The 21,148-nt window shown below is 39.2% G+C and overlaps 1 protein-coding gene across 1 annotated transcript in view; it reads left to right on the top strand.

Annotated features, from left to right (window-relative positions):
- LOC140761681 (V-type proton ATPase subunit a3-like) overlaps positions 1 to 21,148 on the top strand; it is a 52,617-nt gene that overhangs the window by 12,802 nt on the left and 18,667 nt on the right. Inside the window, exons 5-10 of the mRNA XM_073099111.1 lie at positions 12,535 to 12,645; positions 12,753 to 12,926; positions 13,334 to 13,471; positions 19,186 to 19,293; positions 19,493 to 19,600; positions 19,715 to 19,863. Coding sequence (XP_072955212.1) covers positions 12,535 to 12,645; positions 12,753 to 12,926; positions 13,334 to 13,471; positions 19,186 to 19,293; positions 19,493 to 19,600; positions 19,715 to 19,863 — 788 coding nt within the window. The remainder of the gene's footprint in view (positions 1 to 12,534; positions 12,646 to 12,752; positions 12,927 to 13,333; positions 13,472 to 19,185; positions 19,294 to 19,492; positions 19,601 to 19,714; positions 19,864 to 21,148) is intronic.

The following is a 21,148-nucleotide window of genomic DNA, read 5'->3' as shown; positions in this document are numbered from 1 at the left end:
AGGCGATTCGGGACCTCCTATTTCGAGGACTATCATGCCACACTCTCCAAATTGGTTCAACGAACATCCGTAGTCACGTACCAAGAGGAGTTTGAGTGCGTGAGTAGCAGGTGCTAACCCCTTTGGCCATAGTAACTATTGATCAGTACATTCATCTCTGGCTTGCACGATGAGATCAAGGTCGACGTCCTCTCCTTACACAGACCTTGAGCGAGGCCTTTGAGGGCGCCACGCAGATATAGTAGAAGCACACAACCCTAAAGAATGCCATGAGGACCTCATGGACTAGTTGGGACATTCAGATCCTCTCATATGCACCGGATAGGGGTAGAGGGCCGACAGCTGCTCCGAGGGTTACTCATGCCCTCTTTGGTGTGATGACGACACAGAGACTGGTTGCAAGACCTAGAGGAGGGCACGACCAGTAGTTCGCACTCTTACACCTGTACAGGTGGAGTGCCAGGCTAAGGGGTTGTGCTTCCGATGCGACGAGCAGTTCACTTCAGGTCACTGTTGCGTTAGAGCCACCGGCAGCGTGATGTTGATTGACGGCCATGAGGAGATAGGCGAGGAGTTGATGGAGGATGACATAGTCGTAAAAGAGTTGATAGAGGCTAGGGACGAGGGCCTAGAGGAGGATTAACTTGCCGAGATTTTCAAGCATGCTTACTCGGGGATGAGTGCCCCGAAAACTCTACGGGTAGATAGAGTGGTTAAGAAGTATAGCATACACACTCATTGACACCGGGAGTACGCATAACTTCTTGGACGAGTGGCTCGTGCGGAGGATTGGATTAGAGGCTGAGCCCACCATCAGCTTTGAGGTGACTATCGGAGATGGCACAAAGCTCCGAGCCGAGAGCATTTGTTGTGGGGGCTCATTGAGGGTGCAGGGCCATAACTTTATAGTGGACTTGTACCCCCTAGCACTCCGTGGGGCAGACGTGATCTTGGGCACCTAATGGCTTTAGAGCCTAGGCCCAGTTTGATGCGGACATAACTAATAGGACTCGATGGCGTGTGTACCAACGCAGGAGGTGCCGATAGTTAATGATTCCCCCTATAGGGATTTGGTTATGATTTCTATTTATTTGGGATGTCTTTTGTTTATTTCCTATATAGGGAGTCTTTTGCTTAATTTCATTGTAGGTTTATATATAGACCCATTGTATTTTCTTTAGAGGTTAATGAAAGATTATGTGATTGTGCTCTTTTAAGAATTTTGGTGTGAAACCATTTTTAAGGTGGAGATGTGAAACCCTATTTCTTTCTAACTTAGTTTTCTCCCCCATCTCTCTATCCACCACGTTTTGCATCATTTTGGTATTAGAGCGAAGGATCCCAGTTTATGGACGTCCCTCCCCCTGGGTTCTATGTCGCTCCACATTTGTTCTTCGCATGACTAATTGCTCCACGAACACTAGAATGTCAAGAAATCTGACGTACGACGAGCAAGGAAATTACCGTCGACGAGAAACAAAAAGAATCCATTGTCATAGTGGAATCACCACCGTGTAAGATTCCAACATCTTTAAAAATTATTTGTTGTTGCATTATTCAGTGATTTACAATCTAAATCCCTTTTTATTTTCATTATAGATTGAAAAAAATTTCAAAATTTCAATTGTTGGCTCTTAATTTTTGTTAGAATCCCAACAAATTTCCTCTTTCCTTAAACTTTCTATCAAACTTCCTTTTTCTTCTTAACATCCCAACAAATCCCATCCTTCCTAAACTTCTACCAAACTGCCCTTTTTTTCCTCCCTTCAATATTCCAAATTTTCGAAATTCTCCCTCCCCAAACTGAAGCCAACTCATCCAAATCAGCTACAGCCTAAACCTATTAGGCACCCAACCCAAACTCACTCTAACCCATTAACCCAATTACCTAAATACTTCTAATCCAACCCAACCCCATTGCACCCGTTAAGCTTAAACCCAAAACCAATTAGTCCTAAACCCAATACCCATTGACCTAACCCCTCAACCCATTAGCCTAACCCCTCAACCTATTAGTCATCTTCATCTCTAACCTCCCCTCACCCCCACATTGAGCCCTAACCCACTTTCCCACCGTCGCTGCCTCCTCGCCCATTACTTCCTCAACGACGCCGCCTTGATGTTGCTTCGACACCAGTGTGCCACCTAACACCGCCTCGACACCAGCGCCCACCCGGCATCGCCTTGACACCAGCGCCAACCCGGCGCCGCCTCAACATTAGTGTGCCACCTGATACCGCCTTGACGCCGATGCTCCACTTGACACTGCCTTGACACCAGTGTCCCCCGACGCCGCCTCGACACCGCCTTGATGCTAACACTCCACTTGAGACCACGTCGACGCCATCACTCGACCACCTTCTTCAAGATTCTCGATAGTGACGCCCTCCTCCACTGCCGACGACGCCTACACTCACCGTTGACGATGCCGATGCGGCGTCACCGCTGGACCTTTCGACTTCTCCACTGCCTCAAGCATTGCCACCGACACTGCCGCCATTGCTATTGTGCCCTTCATTGGTGCTGATGGAAAGGACTTGCACCACAAGTAATAGTGGACCAAGAGAGGGAAAGAAGGGTGAGGAATTAAATTTCATTTTTTCAGATAGTCAGGTACACGCTCTTTTTATAGTAATAAATACTTTTGGACCATTCTTTTATAGTATCATCTCTAAACAATTATCAGTTCTTGTTGTTCACATATAGTGATGGAGAGATTACATAGAAACCTTATATGCTTTAGTTTTGATATTAAGAGCTGAACTGTGTTGGATAGAATATTAGCATTATGTTAATTTTTTGAAAGAAATTTAAAGGGTTTGGTATTTATTAAATGTGACTTTTGTTTAAAAACCATCAAATCTTGGCATTAGTTTTTGAATCTCCTGATTAGAAACTTAAATTCAATTAGATATTCACTTTTAAGATTTTCTTATCTGCATACCATATCATATCAATTAGATCAAGACACTTGCATTTGGATCAAATTTAGTAGATATCTGCATTCCATTAGGTTAGAACATTATTTAATTTTGTTTCAATTAGCAAGCATAAAATAAAATATAAAGAAACAACACTAAAATAAATAAATAAATAAAAGCAATATTTAACTCATTAATTGCATATTGGTGTATGCCAATACGTAGAGGTAATGCTTATCTCATCACTGAATCTAGTGAGTCTAGCAGTAGCAGTATGAATCCCAAACTTATTAGAAGCATGACGATATTATGGGTTAACTAGGTACTTCAACTCAACAGGTCAGATATGCCCATGATATTCTGCTTGGGTATCAATAGGTGACCGATGAACGATTATATAGGGTAGAAAGACCCCCGTGAGCACACCACTCAAAATATTTATCACTTTGATCCTGAACACGGTGAGTCTTCCACTCCTTTACCTCGTCAACACTTTCAAGGGAATGAACGAGATCCTGATGAAAGGTACCTTTGAAGCATTAAAGTTGATGCTCCGATGTTTGATGGTTGTTTAGATCCGTAGTACTTCTTGGACTAGATCAAAGATATAGACCGTTACTTCAAATGGTATGATATGTCGGAAATCCGAAAGGTCAGGTTTGCTACCATGAAATTGACTGGCCAAGCAAATTAGTACTAGACCAATATTGAGACTCTTTGTGAGATTAAGGGTGAGCTTCGAATTGAAATTTGGGCTGATATAAAAAATGAGCTAAAACGTAAATATCTCCCACATTTTTATTATCCTAAACTTCTAGACAGATGAAACCGACTTACCCAAGAAAATAAGTTAGCTAATGATTACGTTGTGGTTGATGAACTACTAGTCCGATGTAGCGTGATCGAATTGGAAACCCCTATGCAAATCTTGTCTAAATTTAGGGCTAGCCTGCGTGAAGATTTGTGAAGTGAACTATTTGCCCGTAACATTAATATTTTGGAAAAAGCCTACAGTTTAGTTCAAGACTTAGAGGAGTCCAGACCTAGCCACATCTTAAGGAACTACAAAACGAGACCTCAGATTCATAAATCCTCCATAGGTCCTCATCAACTCAAATATACCAATCAATCATATAATCGATCTACCCTTAGCTTTTCATAATGCAAGGTAGAATACAAGGGTAAGAGTATCGAGAAAGACTTTTCTAAGGTTAATACCTAGGTCAAATGCTATAAGTGTCAAGGTTATGGATATGTTACGACAAATTGTGCAAGCCCATATATAATAAGCTTAATTGAGGAAACCTTTGAAAAAACTTTGAACAAGACTTTGATAGATATGTTCACCATATAGATGAAGAAGAAAAAGATTTTGAAGACAAAGAGAAGGAAACCACTCTAGGATGCCTGAGGCATCTAGACTCCACAAGATTATATGTTGTCAAATGTGCCCTCTCTCAACCTAAAATCAACAATGATTGGAGGCGTAGCTCTATCTTCCACACATGCACAAAAATCGGAGGTAAAAATTACAAAGTAATTGTGGATAGTCGGAGCTATATAAATGCCATGTCCTCCACCATTATTTCAAAATTAAACCTGAGAGTGGTTTCCCATCCTAATCCTTACAAGGTTTCATGAATCAACTCAATCACGCTAGAGATAAAAGAGCGTTGCTTGGTCTCAATTGAATTCACGACTTATAAGGATAGAATTTGGTGCGATGTATTGACTATGGATGTGGGTCAAATTATTCTTGGAAGGCCTTGGCTATTTGATAATGATGTTCACATTTATCGTCGTTTAAATATTTGCATGTTTGAACATGAGGGTAAGAAGATCAAAACTCTTCCATCGTAGCCTAGGAATGGTAAGGTGGAAAAGAAGTTTGATCCAGTCCACTCTGATAGTAAAATCAGCTTGATTAGTGCTCGAAACATTAAATGCGAGATCAGTAAAGGAACTCCTATTTTGATTTTTGCTGCTCGAGAAATCCTGAACGAGCCTAATGAATTGATTCCTTTTGAAGCCACTGCCGTGAGTGTTGAATTCTCGGATATCTTTCTGGAGGATCTCCCGGATAAATTGCCGCCAATGCGGGATATTCAATATGCTATCTATCTCGTCCCGGGTGCATCTCTTCCTAACTTGCCTCATTATTGATTTAACCCAACTAAACATGTTGAACTCAAATGGCAAGTTGACAAGTTATTGAGAAAAGGCTTTTTGAAAGAAAGCCTAAGTTTTAACACAGTTCTCGCATTGTTAATGCTAAAGAAAGATTGAACTTGGCGCATGTGCACCGACAACCATGCCATTAATCGAATAACAGTAAAATACTGTTTTCTCATTCTTCATTTGGATGATATGCTGGACATCATGGCAGGGGCCACGATCTTTTCAAAGATAGATTTAAAAAGTGGCTATCACTAAATTCATATATGTCCTGGCGATGAATATAAGACTGCGTTTAAAATGAAAGATGAGTTATATAAATGGATGGTCATGCCTTTTAGCTTAACTAATGTTCCGAGTACTTTTATGAGAGTGATAACTCAAATATTACGACCCTTTATAGAACAATTTTTAGTACTTCGATGATATCCTTATCTACAGTCGATCTGGGGAGCAACATATAGATCATCTTCGTCAAGTTTGCGCTATTTTGAGGAAAGAGCAACCGTATATAAACCCTAAGAAATGTACCTTTCTAACAAATAAAGTTTTTTTTAGTTTCATTGTTTCATCCAAAGGAGTGTGTGTTGACCCAGATAAGGTCAAAGCTATTAATAAATGGTTAGAATCCGTACCATAAGAGATGTGAGAAGTTTTCATGGGCTCGCTATCTTCTATTGTTGGTTTATTAGGGGGTTTAGTACCATTATGGGTCCAATAACTAAATGCCTCAAGAAGGGTGAATTTGAATGGTCAGCAAGTGCCACCAAAGCTTTCACCGAAATCAAGAGGAAAACGGTGGAAGCTTATGTCATGCGACTCCCCTATTTTACTAAAGATTTTAAGGTTGCATGTGATGCTTTTGGAATTGGTATAGAAGTAATCCTGAGCCAAGAAGGTTATCCGATTGCTTACTTTAGTGAAAAGCTGAATGAAACTAGACAACGGTATACCACTTACGATAAGGAATTCTATGCTGTTGTTCAATCTCTTCGCCACTAGAGGTATTATTTGCTCTCTCAAGAATTCGTAATCTTCTCAGACCATGAAGCTCTTCGTTACATCCACTCCCAGAAGAAGTTTAACGCTAGACACGGTAGGTGGGTTGAATTTCTTTAGGATTATATGTACATCTTGCGACACAAATCTAGAGAGACAATAAAGCTGTTGATGCACTGAGTCGTCGCATGATTCTTCTTTCAAAGATGAATACGGAAGTAATAGGATTTGATAAAGTCAAAACTGAGTATGAATCATGTTCGGATTTTCATGAAATTTACAATCTACTAAGCGACGGAGTGACCCAAGAAATAGATGGTTTCATCTTACAGGATGGCTATCTTTTTAAATCTCGAAAGTAATGCATTCTCAGCATCTCGTTAAGGGAATTTTTAATTTGGGAATTGCATGCTGGGAGTTTAGTAGAATATTTTGGGCCTGCGAAAACTATGAAAGCTACAAAACATCGATTTTTTTGGCCAAGCCTTATGAAAGATGTTATCAGACTTGTTAGTCAATGTCATGCATGTCAACTCGCTAAGCAACGAAAGCAAAATATGGGATTGTACATGCCTCTACCTATTTTTAACTGTCATTAGCAAGATGTTAGTATAGACTTCATACTTAGACTTCCAAAGACCACTCAAAATCATGATTCCATTTTTGTGGTGGTGGATCGATTTTCAAAAATGACCCACTTTATATCCTATTCTCGAACTTTTGATGCCTTTCGAGTTGCGAAACTCTATTTTGATGAAATCGTTATACTGCACGGGCTACCAAAAACTATTGTATCAGATAGGGATGTAAAATTCACTAGCTATTTTTGGAAAACCCTATGGCATATGATGGGAACCAAGCTTCAATATTCAACTGCTTTCTACCCGCAAAATGACGAGCAGATTGAAGTAGTCAATAGGAGTTTAAGTAACTTATTGAGGACTCTTGTCGGTGAAAATCTAAGAGACTGGGATCTAAAACTGCTAACTGTCGAATTTACATATAATAATTCTTTTAATAGGTCAATAGGTCTAAGTCCAACTAAGATAGTATATGGTTACAAACCTAGACAACCTATAGATCTCATTACTATGACCCATTATTATAGATTGTCTGAGTTTGCATCTGCATTCGCATCACATATTCATGACTTACATAAAGAAATCAGTAACAAAATTGCTCAAAATAATACCAATTATAAGATTCGAGCTAATATAATGAGATTCAAAGAATTTAATGTTGAAGACTATGTAATGGTCTAGATACGTCTAGAACGGTTCCCACCTGGAACTCTCAAAAAGTTGTACGCACGAAGTGCCGGACCTTTTAAAATTCTCAAGAAAATTAATGATAATGTTTATGTTCTAAATCTCCCCAGTGATTTCGGCACTAGTTCTACTTTTAATATTGAGGATCTAGTAGCTTACAAAGGTCCAGATTTTACCCCAAGTAACCCAATAGCTACTGAGCCTATTAATGAGCATATTTATGAGAGACTCTCTTTACCTCCGGTTTTCAACATTCTACCTAACACAACATACGAAATTAATAAAATTTTAGATGATGAGATTATTTCAAATAGAGAAGGTGGAATCCAACGATAGCTAGTACGTTGGAAAGGACAACCTACATTTGATGACACGTGGCTTGATCGCCACGATTTAGAGATGCATCACCTTAATATCTTAGAGCAATATGAGAGCAGCAAAGCAGCACACTCGATAGTGTCGAGTTCTCTTCCACCCGGAGAGATTAATACGGACATCACTAATAAGACTCGATGGCGTGTGTACCAGCGCAGGAGGCGCAGACAGTTGATGATCCTCCCTACAGGGATTTAGTTATGATTTTTTTTTTTAAATTCAGGGTGTCTTTTGTTTATTTCCTATGTAGGGTGTCTTTTGCTTAATTCCATTGTAGGTCTATAAATAGACCCGTTGCATTTTCTTTAGAGGTTAATGAAAGATTATGTGATTGTGCTCTTTTGAGAATTTTGGTGCGAAACCATTTTTAGGGTGGAGGTGTGAAACCCCATTCTTTTCTTTCTTAGTTTTCTCCCCCATCTTTCTCTCCACCACATTTTGCATCAAAGTTACATTTGACTTCTCACACATGCGGCTCTCATTCTAGAGGGATGGACAAGTGGTGAGATTAGATAGGGTCCGGACATAGCCACATCCTACGCAGGGTACCATCAAATTTGAGCCCGACCTGAAGATGTCAATAAGACAGCATTCTGGACTCACGACGGGCACTACGAGTTTAGAGTCATGCCATTCGGGTTGACGAACGTACCGGTAACATTCCAGGGTCTGATGAACTACATATTTTGACCACTCCTTCGATGGTACATGTTAGTATTCTTTGATGACATTCTTATGTACAGCAGGACATGGTTGGACCACATGGAGCACTTGCGAGCTGTGCTGATCTTGTTAGCCGAGTATTCCATGAAGGTGAACCACATGGAGTATCTCGATCACATCATTTCAGCTGAGGGGGGTGGCAGCTAATCTAAGCAAGATTTCTTGCATGGTCAGTTGGCCACGACCGAGGACTGTCTGAGAGCTTCACAACTTTTAGGCATGACGGGCTACTATCGCCGATTTGTGGCCAGTTACGACAAAATAGCTGCCCTGCTCACATTCTTGTTGAGAAAGAATGCCTTCGAGTGGGTTGATGAGGCGACCAGGGCCTTTGAGGAGCTAAAAGCTGCTATGACCATTGCTCCCATGCTATCCCTGCTGAATTTCTCTCAGCAATTCATGGTGGAGTGTGACGCCTCCGGGGCAGGGATCGGTGTCGTGCTCATGCAGAAGGGGAAGGCTTATAGCTTATCTTAGCAAGGCCTTGTTGGGGAGGTCACAGCAACTGTCCACTTACAAGCATGAGACACTCGCCATTCTGCATGCCCTAAATGGTGGCTCTACTTGATTGGACGACGGTTCGTGATTTGAACCGATCAGCGGAGCCTCCCTTACTTGATGCAAATCTAGTATGAATGCAATATTTTGGAGAACAATCGACCCAAACAAATAACTAAAATAAAATATAGTAAGCAATAACTGACAATAAGTTAATCGATTAAAAGGATCATTACTAGATGGAAGAAGAGAAAACCACTCGGATAAGACAGTAACTTTCTCAACTCTCAAATAGGTGTGTTGATAGTAGAAAGGCCTAAAATATGGCGTAAGGAAAGACTTTAGAGTTTAGGTTTACCAATAGATAGAATAGTAGTGCTTTTATTTGGAAACCAAGTCTTCCTCTTCACGTCTGGGCACCCAAAGATTCTCTTTTACTACGGGAATCTTCTGGGCAGCAATAGTAACCAATGAAAAGTAGAGATTGAAGGAGAGAGGTTTAGAGAGCAAGTAGAAGAGATTAGAGAAAAATCTTAAGATGGAGTAGGAGAAAGGGGGAGAGAGAAGGAGACCACAGGAGATAAAATGAGAGCTTTCAAATAAATCTTATTTAATTCTCCCTTGTTTCTCATGCAATAACCCTTAAATAGGTTAACAATTTGATTTTAGCTGACTCTAGTAGGAACTTATTTTTTAATAGGACTCTAATTGATCATTTTATCTAAATTGACTAACCTAATTTAGGTAATAAATCAATGTGGACATCCCTCATATATAAGCTTACCATAAGTATCAATTGAGATTCTAATAGGAATTTATTTCCTAATAGGACCCTAATTGATTAGGTCTTACCTAAATTGACTAACCAAATTTAAGTAATACTACATCTTCCACATATAGGTTTACCATATCTATCAATTGACTAATTCAATTGAGTATTTGAATTAAAAATCAACTCAACAAATTAAATGTGAATAAGTTGAGCCTAATTAGCTCAATTAGATCAAAATTGGACTCAAGCAACTTTATTTTGGTCAAATTGAAGATGATGCCCACATCACTACTTTATGAGCTAGCGCATTCATACTTCGGCACAATAAAGATGGGTCACCAAATTGTTGGGATATGATTACAAGCTGTAGTACAAAAAGGAGGTGAAAAACAAGGCAATAAATGCATTATCCCGGCAACCCGCACTAGTGGAGTTGGCGGCTATATCAATGCCTGGTTTTCCATTCCTCATGGACCTCAGGAGAGCAGATACGGCTGACCCAGAGATATTGAGGTTGATGCTGGAGCTGGTGGACAGGCTGGCGAGCCACTTCGAGCTCGATAGCCGAGATGGACTACTATTGGACAGAGGGCGCATCCAGGTGCCAGCAGATGATAGGTTGCGCGCGTGACTCAAGGACTATTTCCACTCCACTCTCAAGGTTGGACATGGGGGCACAATGAGGACCTACAAATGGCTTTTGCAAAGCTACACGTGGGCTGGGATGAAAAAGGCGGTGATAGAGCACGTGAAAGGGTGCGAGGTGTGCCAGCGGGCGAAGACTGACTCTCTCAAACCAGTGGGATTATTACAACCCTTATTGAATCTGAAGCGGGTTTAGGACATCTCCATGGACTTCATTGAGGGGCTACCAGTGGTGTGGGGGTACTCGGTCATATTTGTAGTGGTAGACATGCTAAGCAATGCCCACTTCTCAGCCCTGGCGCACCCATTCTCGGTGAAGATTGTAGCGAAGGTGTTTATACATGATGTCGGGAAGCTCCATGGCATGCCACGCTCCATAGTATTAGACAGAGATTGAGTCTTCATCATTGCTGGACAGAGTACTTCGCACTTCAAGAGACCTAGTTAGACCTAGGTTCGGCTTACCACCCGTAGATTGATGGCCAAACCGAGGTGAACTAGGGCATCGAGCAGTATATTCGCTACTTTGTAGGAGAGCACTCCCGAAGATGGCTCGATTACCTGCCTTGGGCGAAGTAGTCTTACAACACTGCTTTTCGCACTAGCATTCAGATAACACTCTTCAAGGCAGTGTATGGTAGGCCATTGCCGACCTTGTGGACCTACGACCCAATGGCCTCTGCAGCACGAATACAGACAGACCTAGAGCTAACTGATCGAGATACTACCTTGAGGGGGCTGAGGACCCACATGGCAGAGACGTAGAATCGCATGAAGTAGGTTAATGATCGCAAGCATCGTGAGCAAGAGTTTGCGATCAACGACCTAGTATTCGTGTGTTCAGCATTATAAGCAGGTCACTCTAAGACCGGTGTGCAACCAAAAACTAGCGCATCGGTACTTTGGGCCTTATCGAATGCTCGAGCGATTTGGCCTAGTAACGTATAGGCTGGCATTGCCTGAGGGATCCCACGTCCACCCGGTGTTCAGATTGTGGATGGAGACATACCCGACCCAGTGGGGGAGACACACCCAGTGGAGCCGGTGAGGGTTTTGGCCAGGAGGTGACAACACAGAGATGGGAGGCTATAGACGGAGATTCTGGTGGATTGGTTGGGTCGACATTCTGATGACACTACATGGGAGCCTGAGTCTGAGATAGCCGAGTATTTCTTTAACTTCACACCTTGAGGATAAGATGGCGGAAGTGTGTGAATTGTTATAAACCAACCCAGAGCTGGTTGATCTAGTCAAGTGTTGTGAGCCAGCCCAGAACTTGTTGGTCTAGTCGAGTGTTGTGAGCCAGCCCAGAACTTGTTGGTCTAGTCGAGTCAGGTTGGTCACGTTAGTCTAGGGTTGCTTGGAGAGCAGTAACTTAGCATGAGGTAGCCACTATAAAGATAGTGTGGTGAGCACCCAAGAGGGGAAGAAAGTTACCCTAATTTTCCTTTTCCTTTCACTCACTCACTCACTCTCTCTCTCTATCTAGCTCTCTCTCTCTCTACCTTCAGCTGGCGACATCCTCGAGGCTACAAGCTGAGCCCTAAGCACCCCCACCCCCTTCAGTTACTCTACTTCTCATCCCTCAGCTCACGTGACTGATACCTTGCCTCACTCCCAACCTTCCCTAACTTCATGCCCTCCACAGCCACCATCTCCACTCCATTAAACTTCCCCAAGCTTCCACCTCCACTGTCGACCTCCACTTAAGCCATCCCCTCTCACCCAAAGCCACTATCACCTTCTACTCGCCGAGCCGACACCAGCTCCTTCACCCAACCGGCTTGACGATGGACCATTCCCTTCCCCGACCTCATCACACAATCCCTCTATCATCTATTTAATCACTAGAAACACTTTGGATTAAATTTAACTAGAGTGCAATTAACAAAATGGAATCAAAGTAAAATATTTCGTCTTATTTAAAGTAAAGAATAAGAAGTACATAAAGTCAAATATTCTTTCTATTTACTTGTGCAAGCCATTCATCATCTCCTTGATGCTCTCTGACACCACTGTTACAAAATGATCACAGCCAACCACTAGAAGAGAAAGCCTGTTTCCAATAGTAGGATGCTTGTAGAAATGAAAAATCTTGCCCATAGTTCTCATCTGTATATTGTTCTGACTTCTGACCCTGACCTGCTTTGGTGTTCAGGCTGGTGAATTTTTCTACTCAGCTCAAAGTAGTGCTACAGCTCAACAAAGAGAACTAGAAGCACATCAAACTGGTGATGGTTCTCTTGAGAACCCTTTGTTACTGGAGCAGGTAATATAGGGGACAACATTTAGTTCTTTGTTATTTATTCAATTTTTATTTTCATCTGATAATTTGCTTCTTTTTTTTGTTTTGTTTTGTTTTGTTTCTGTTTTCAGGAAATGCTAATGGATCCATCAAAGCAAGTCAAGCTTGGCTTTGTCAGTGGCCTTGTGCCGAAAGATAAGTCATTGGCTTTTGAACGGATCCTATTTCGTGCTACCAGGGGCAACATATTCCTTAGACAAGTACCAATTGATGACCCAGTCACAGAACCCATCTCTGGAGAAAAGGTTCTTGCCTTATAAACTTTGTGATGAATTAGATATGTTGTGTCCCAATCTTTCTCCTAAATAATCAATTTTTAGTGTTCAAGGATTAGTATTACTCTTTGACCCAATCAATGGAATTGCCAGGCTTAAGCATCTGTTGTATTTGTTTGTGCATATGTGACACTTGTGTGGAATAGGACTCAGAGAATAAATTCTAGCTGAAACCTATTAAAATATACTTGGCAATCCTGCATAACCTGTCTGGCTTAGTGGCCTTAACTTGGTGTTTGCCTTTGTTACATGATTGTTTTTTTGGTCGTTGCTACAAATTTATTTTATTGTTCTTGCAATGTTAAGGATAGGTGGTAAAATTGAATTTGCTTTACATTATACTTCATCATGCCCATTCTTTGGCTTTAACATTCTAGGTTGCCAAAAATGTTTTTGTTGTCTTCTACTCGGGAGAAAGAGCAAAGACCAAGATTTTAAAGATCTGCGAAGCTTTTGGAGCAAACCGTTATCCATTCACAGAAGACATTGGAAAACAGATACAAATGATTGAGGAGGTTTGTGCTTGCGCTTTCTTGCAATTTTGACCTTCCTCCCTTCAAACATTTGTTTGATGATTTGTATTGTTAATGAATAAGCTTCAGAACTTTCTAAACTTACATAGAACTTGTGGTTGAATAGCATAACTTCGTGTCAAATGATTATCTGTAGTAACTCTTTTAAGTTTTCACATGCTTCGTTGTTGATCTTTAGCTTTTTTTAGTTAGTTATTCCATTCTTTTCAAAGGTGGTATTTATTTATATAGGATGTAACTATTATGGTTTCCAGTTTTGGCCACTCTCGAGTGGTGTTATAATATATAATAATACAATATAATAATATTTGGATATTATATTATTAAATTATAATATTTGTATATTATACTATTATATTATTATAATATACAAATATTCTGTAATATTCTTATATTATATTATTATTATAATAATATAATATAATAATATTGTTATATAGTATAATATGTATTTATAGGCGTGCATATTTGTTGGCTTATATGTTAAGGACAAAATTTGAATCAATTTGAAATAATATTAGAATTTATATATTAGTATTTATTTGAGAAGTGGGTACTCAACTAGGTTAGAAAAAAAGAGATAATTTGACATTTGGTTATTGAACTAGGTTCCCCTGAACTCAAAGCAAACAGGAGCCAAAAGATTTGTTTTTAAACCCTCAACATATAGAATCATATAGAATATTTTCTAATCTTAGTAAGCTAGGAGTGATCATAACACCTCTTCCTACAACTATAGTAGTGCTTATTTGACCAAAAGTCACTCAACCACTCTCAAAATTTTCAAGAGACTGAAACAAAAATTTCTCACTAGACATATCTTTAGAGCATCCACTATCTTAAGCAACGATGGTCGTGCCACAGGCACAGACCGTGTCGGCCGGTGGCCAGCATGGCACATGCTGCGGCACTTGCTGGTCGTGCCGTAAGAGGAGAAGAAAAAAAAAGAGAGATACTCACCTTCGTCGTCGCCGACCGCCGCTCGCCGCTCACCTGCCGTCTATGAAACACGGACACTTTAAATAGCATGCTGTGTCCGTGTCCGACACTTGTCGGACACCGACACTCGCCGGACACTCATTGGACACATGTCGAATACTTCTACGACATATCCTATATTTAAAAAATTATAGAATAAATTCGGACACTCCTTAGACACTTTTAGACACTCTTGAGAAACTTTTTGGACATAAGATTTATCATATACTATAAAAATTGATAACATAAATTATCGATTTTAGGAAATTCCTGCATATGCTATAAAAATATAATGCAACAATCACAAGTTAGTACATACAAAAAAATTAATATTAATGCAAATTATTGTAAAATCATAGATTCGCCTATGCTATCCACTGTAGTTAAGTAATGGTAGTTAGTTATTTATTCTCAGGTAGTTAGATATTTATTCTTATAATATAGAATTTTATTATCACGTATTAGCGTTATCATTGTTGGCTTTGTAGTATTGTATACGTTTTGTTTTTCTCTCGTGAATAATTTATGCATGCTTGTGTATTTATACTATAAGTTTAGAAAAATATTTCTTTAAACGTATCGATAATATATATAATGCTTTTATTTATTTATTTTGCCGTGTCCTAAACGTATCGTGTCCTATTTTTTTAAGATTTGTCGTATCCCCGTGTTCGTATCGTGTCGTATCCGTGTCCCGTATCGGTGTCTGTGCTTCTTAGCCTGCCGTCGTCGCTCGCCGATCGTCATTGCCGCCCTAGCCCGAGGACGAAGACTCTCTCTCTCTCGATCTCTCCTCTCGATTTCTCTCTCTCCCTCTCTCGATCTCATCTTCTCCCTCGGGCTAGGGCACCCGACGCGCTCGGGCAACGGCGACGGCGTTCGGCGATCGATGACGGTGACGACGACGGTGACGGCGACGGTGATCGGCAACGAGTAGCTCGAAGGCGAGCGGTGGAACTATTAGGAGGGGTGCCGTGCAGCACCCCTTGTGCCGTGCTGGTACGCCGCCGGCACGCCCATCCATGATCTTAAATATCACATGTTAGAGTTTAAAGTTTAGGAGCAGTATGCACAATATGACACTTAAGATCATTTTTCCTTATCCATAGTTGTCTAGTTTTCACAACAATTTTGTTAATCTTTGAATTCTTCAAAGCATAACAATTAGGTCTTAGATGGCCTAAAACACCGCTATAATGACAATTAGGTATAAATGATCTCCTCACCTGAGTATGGTTTCTCAATTTGAAGGTACCTTTTTCTCGTTTACTTGAGATGTAGCTTTCTTTTGAGTGCCTACAAAAACAAAACCTGTCTTAGGATTACTCGAATTTTCTATATACGCGAGACCATACTTCCCTTTTGTAGTAATTTGAGCATTCAAGATCTCGTTCAGCTTGGGTTTTCCTTTTAAGAAGATAATTTCTTTAGTAAGTCTTTCTGTTTCCGATTTAAACTCAAGAAGATCATTAAGCTCTTTTTTGTCTTCTTCTAACTTCTTTAATTTTTCTAAAGCTTCATTCAATTGAACGTGTAATTTTTCTTTTTTTGATTATGGGAGCTTTAGTTTGCCGGAAGTTTTGATGTAGTTCTTCTTTAGTTCACATGACTCGTGGTCCAGTTCATCATATGCCTTTTGAATATTCATGTCTTCATTGTGGTCTTCCTCGTGTTTGCTCAAATTGTCATGAGAATCGTTAGATGAAACAATTGATGCAGTAAATGCTATGAATTTTCTTGATTAGATTTAGAATCAATGCCACCTAATTCAGTTGAATCATCCCAATTGACTTTCATTGCTTTCCCTTTTTTCTTCAACCGGTTCGGACATTCTTGAGGAATATGTCCAAATCATTTACATTTGTAACCACTAGGACTCTTGCCTTTTTGTTGCAAGTTAACAGATTGAGTAGGAGCACTAGGTCCTTTGTTCTTGTCAAGAGGCTTAATAAAGAGGGCTATCATCTCAGGATCAAGATCACTATCACCATTGTTATCATTCTGGGCAAACGAAGAGTGGCTTCGAAAGTCTAAGGATTCCCGACTAGTTGTTTAACTCTAATATCATCAACATCTTTACTTTCTTCAATAGTATTATTTTAGATTGAAGTCTGTCTGTTAATGATCTAAGAAATTTTCTAACAATACGGTTTTCAGGAATCTTCTCACAGATTAAAACTAGAGTTAACAATATCGCTAAGTTTGGCTTAAAAATCATCGAAAGACTCATTATCATTCCAAACTTAGTCGTAAGCCTGTGAAGTTTAGATAATTTGACAATAGGAGTATTTTCATGTATAGTCTCAAGAATATCCCAAGCTTCCTTAGCAAATTTACAATTGCAATTTCCGTGAAATTTATTAGGAGAGACACCACTAAAAATTACATTAATGGCTTTATTATTCCAACCACATATTTTATAATCTAATTTATCCCACTTGTCTAAAGGTTTGACAATTTATTTTGATCAACTATCATAGTTGGAGATGTCCAACTATGAACAACCGAAATCCAGACCCGTTCATCTATAGACTTAAGAAAAAGCTCACATTTTATGGCTTCCAGCATGAATAATGAGATCCATCGAGTAAGGAAAGTCTAGCTGTAGATTGCCCTTCCATATGAAAATCCATATACCAAAAGATCTCTTTCTAAAGTAAGGAAGACTCGCTTTGATACCAATTGAAAATTCTAAGGTAAACCCTAATATGAACTATAAACCTCTTACGTGAAGACTTAACAGCAAATAATGATCAGTATTAGTAAGCAATGCAAACATATGAGATTTTTGTAGAAAATCCTAAACTATATTAAAAACCATGGATCTTTTTCACTAGGACCAAATCAACTATTAATAAAAAGCAAATACAAGAATTGCTTACAGATTACTCGCTGAATCCATCAGCTATATTTGAAGATCTCTTGTTCGCTAAATTTTACGATGAATTGTTTCATGTAGTTGATTGTACCGATCTCTTTAATCCTTGAGATCAAGGTTCAAAAAATCGGGTTCAGGATCGGGATCAACCTTTCGTAAAAACAATACATATCGACCGGATCGGTCGTGTCAGTTGCTCGGATTGGATCGAACTTTTTAATTACATAAAATTTAAAATATTATTTAAAAATGTAGAAAATTTTCTAAAAATTTAGAGACCATGAGAAAAAAATAAGAAAATAATAATTTTTGATATATGAGCTCTAAAAATTAAACAAAAGTACAAACTTACTCAAAAGTCAAAACTCTGATGAGCTAGCTCTCGTAAATCTCTGTGGTCGTCATTATCATAATCATCATAAGTTTAAAAATAATAATGTCTAGAGTCTGATGCTCCAAAGAGTAATTGCATCATATCATTCATATTAAATGGATCTTATTGTCTCTAAGGAGGATAATAATCATTATGTGAATCTTGTGTCTGAGGATACTGAGGAGTGATAATAACCAGTATATCGATCATGTGATGGTTTCAAACAATAAATACTTGATGAATCATAGTCTGTTAGAGTTTGCTGGAGTGAGATTTACGTTACCAGAGTTCGTCGAAGTTTGTTGAAGTTTGTTGGAGCTAGATCTCTCAGTTAAAAAGTGAGAGTGAGAAGAAAAATAGAAAGGAGTGAAAAAGAGAGAGTGTGTGTGAAGAAAAAAGTAGAGAGAGAGAGAATGAGCTTGGGGACATCAATAATTGATGTCCCTGGGTTGGATCTGGGTTAGATCCATAATGGATCTGGCCCAGTTTAATCAAAATCGGCCGATCCCAGTCATTTGGCTAGGATTGGGCCTGGATTGGGATTGCGTTTGATCAAGAATGATTGTTCTGATGAACCTTGCTTGAGATTGAACGACTTGTCTCAGTGATCCTTGAGACAAAAGTTGTATCAACAAACGATGATGAAATGATCATGAAGAATCTTTAAGCGCTTAAATCTTTTATCTTGTTTGATGAATGAAGAACTCTCAACAAATTCTCCACTAGGGCTTCAATCTTCGTTCTTTAATCAAGTTTCTCTCTTCTAGGATTCAAGGACTTATATAGGTTTATAAAATAGATGAGAAACTTAATTCAAGTCAGTCTAGGTTAAGCCATTTCCATAGGGCCGTTCAAAGGTACAAAATCCCGTTGGAATGCCCATAACAAGTTAGACTATACAGACTAGGCCATTTGAACACCCGAAAGGGCGGTCAAATGCCTTAAGGTGTCTTCTATGCTCAGGCATTTGCATTTGAACGCACTTCGGGCCGTTCGAACACCTAAAGCCTTCTATTGCTCTTGGGAGGCGTATTCGGATGCCCGTGCGGTTGTTCGAACTCCTAAGGAGGTCGTCTGTTCTCGAGCTCATGCATTTGAATGCCTATGTCGGCTGTTTGAATGCCTAAAGTGATCAACTATTCTCAGTCATGCATTCAAATGCCTAGGGGACCTTTTGTACGCCTTAAGTGGGCTTCTATCCTTGGGCTGATGCGTTCAAATGCCTCAAAGGCCGTTCGAACGTCAGCTTGAAATCTAGATTGAAATCAACTCTGTATCATGCTCTTTACACAATCTATACAATTGATATAAAGTTTTATTCACTTTATTGCCAACAAAATAATGTTACATATTGTTTTGTGATCAGGCATTCAGACATAGTGGAAGCATTCTCTATGTTTCTTATTGTTGCTTGCTGATAATATTGTAATATGAACTAATGGACTTGTGTGTCTGTTAAATGTTCAGGCCAAAGGAAAGATCTCAGAGCTGAAGTCTACAATTGATGTTGGATTGCTTCATCGTGATAACATACTTAAAAATATTGGCCATCAGTTTGAGCAATGGAATCACTTGGTAAGTTATTACATATTTATTCTTTTTCTTGTACATAAAATTACTCCTACATTTCCCTCTTTCTTGTTTCATGTGACTTGGCTTGGTTCAATTTTTCAGTTTGCTAGTTGCAACCTGAATCATTTGGTACTAATATTTAGTGATTGGCATCTTGGATAGTTCTTTTATTCCATTTGTATCTAAACTTTAATTATTATAGGTAAGGAGAGAGAAGTCTGTTTATCACACTTTAAACATGCTGAGCCTTGATGTGACAAAGAAATGCTTAGTTGCCGAGGGCTGGAGCCCTATTTTTGCAACAGGCCAGGTACCTCTATGCCCTTGTAATCATAATGTCTCCGGTATTATTTTGCCGCAGACCTTCATGTTCATGTTGTTTTTGCATGGGCTTATTAGTATCTCTCTGCTTGCACTTCTGCAGATTCAAGATGCATTACAGCGTGCTACCTATGCCAGTAACTCCCAAGTTGGCTCAATATTTCAGGTTCTTCACACAAAAGAATCTCCTCCTACATATTTCCGGACAAATAAATTCACTTCCGCTTTTCAGGAAATTGTCGATGCATATGGGTTAGTTCCTGCACATTTCCAAGCAAACATCTGAAACTGCAGATCTTGTTTAGATAGTATTACAGAATCAATAATATTATACTATTATTGGCATTATTCGACTGTTTTCTGTGAATAGGTTCCAATAATTCTGGGGTATTTGTCACGACCCAAAATAGGAATCATGACCGGCCATGCATCTCAATATGCTTGAGATGCACGAAGCCTTAATAATACTCTCTACGTATACGATGACAAGATAAATAAATAAAATGAGAATGTGCTTTATTAAAATTTTATTACTAAATGCAATTGAAATAAAATAAACAATGTTAATGTTTATGAGTCTCTAAACTAAAATAAAATAAAATAAAACCTTCTAATCTAAAGCACAAAATCTAAAAGAGCGGAAAGGTAAATAGGTGAATCCTAAGTGGAGGTGGAATCCGGGTACATCACGTTCAGTCGCCCCGCTGACTATTACCTGAAATAAATAAACAAATACAAAAAAAAAACAATAGAACTCGTGAGCCAACAACTATAGCTCAGTGAGTGGAATCCACTCGAACCAAATAAATTTTTAAAACATATTAATGCTGAATAAATTAACTAAAAGCAACAATATCCATGATAGTATGCAATAGGCATGCTCTCTACATAATAACAATGGTAACAATAGAGAAATGTCACAACTTGTAACCTTGCACGTTTTCCAACATATTACATCTTTTTGATATTTATACTGTCATATGTCTCAATGGGTCTAAACCCTGTGGATCCACATCAACTAGAAGTCACCTCGAGATGACGCTCGGGACTTTTCTTCATAGCTGATCCGGTTAGGGTCATCAGAGGGTATCACCCTGTGATCAACACACTCTGTCTTTTCCTCTAACCGTTGAGAGAAGTTAGAGTCACCTAGGAAGTTTTTCTCATTTTTCCTAGGACTGTTCCCTAACCCCGTCAGAGTCACCTAAGAAAGTCACCGCAATGATCTAACTTAGGACTTTCCCCTGGACTTCCAGATAGACTTGAGTCACCACGGAAAATCGCAACGATTTATACCGGGACTGTTCTCTAAGTCATATTAATACTAATCTCATTTTTCTTTTCACAAATTTTAATATTAGCACGAAGTATAGTGATGCACTGAAATATAATAATAAAATGCACACAGAAAATAAAACAATTAAATTTTCGCACGTACGGATGAAATAAATAGACTTGCACACAGAAATTGCAATAATTTAATTTTTACACATGAGAGTGAAATAAATAATTTGCGTATAGAAAATTTACATGGTCT

Source organism: Typha angustifolia, chromosome 6 (assembly GCF_048772165.1).
Source record: "Typha angustifolia cultivar Huaian chromosome 6, ASM4877216v1, whole genome shotgun sequence".
In the NCBI taxonomy this organism is placed as follows: Eukaryota; Viridiplantae; Streptophyta; class Magnoliopsida; order Poales; family Typhaceae; genus Typha; species Typha angustifolia.
Note: the sequence above shows the minus strand (reverse complement) of the source record. Positions and strands in the feature narration are given on the sequence as shown.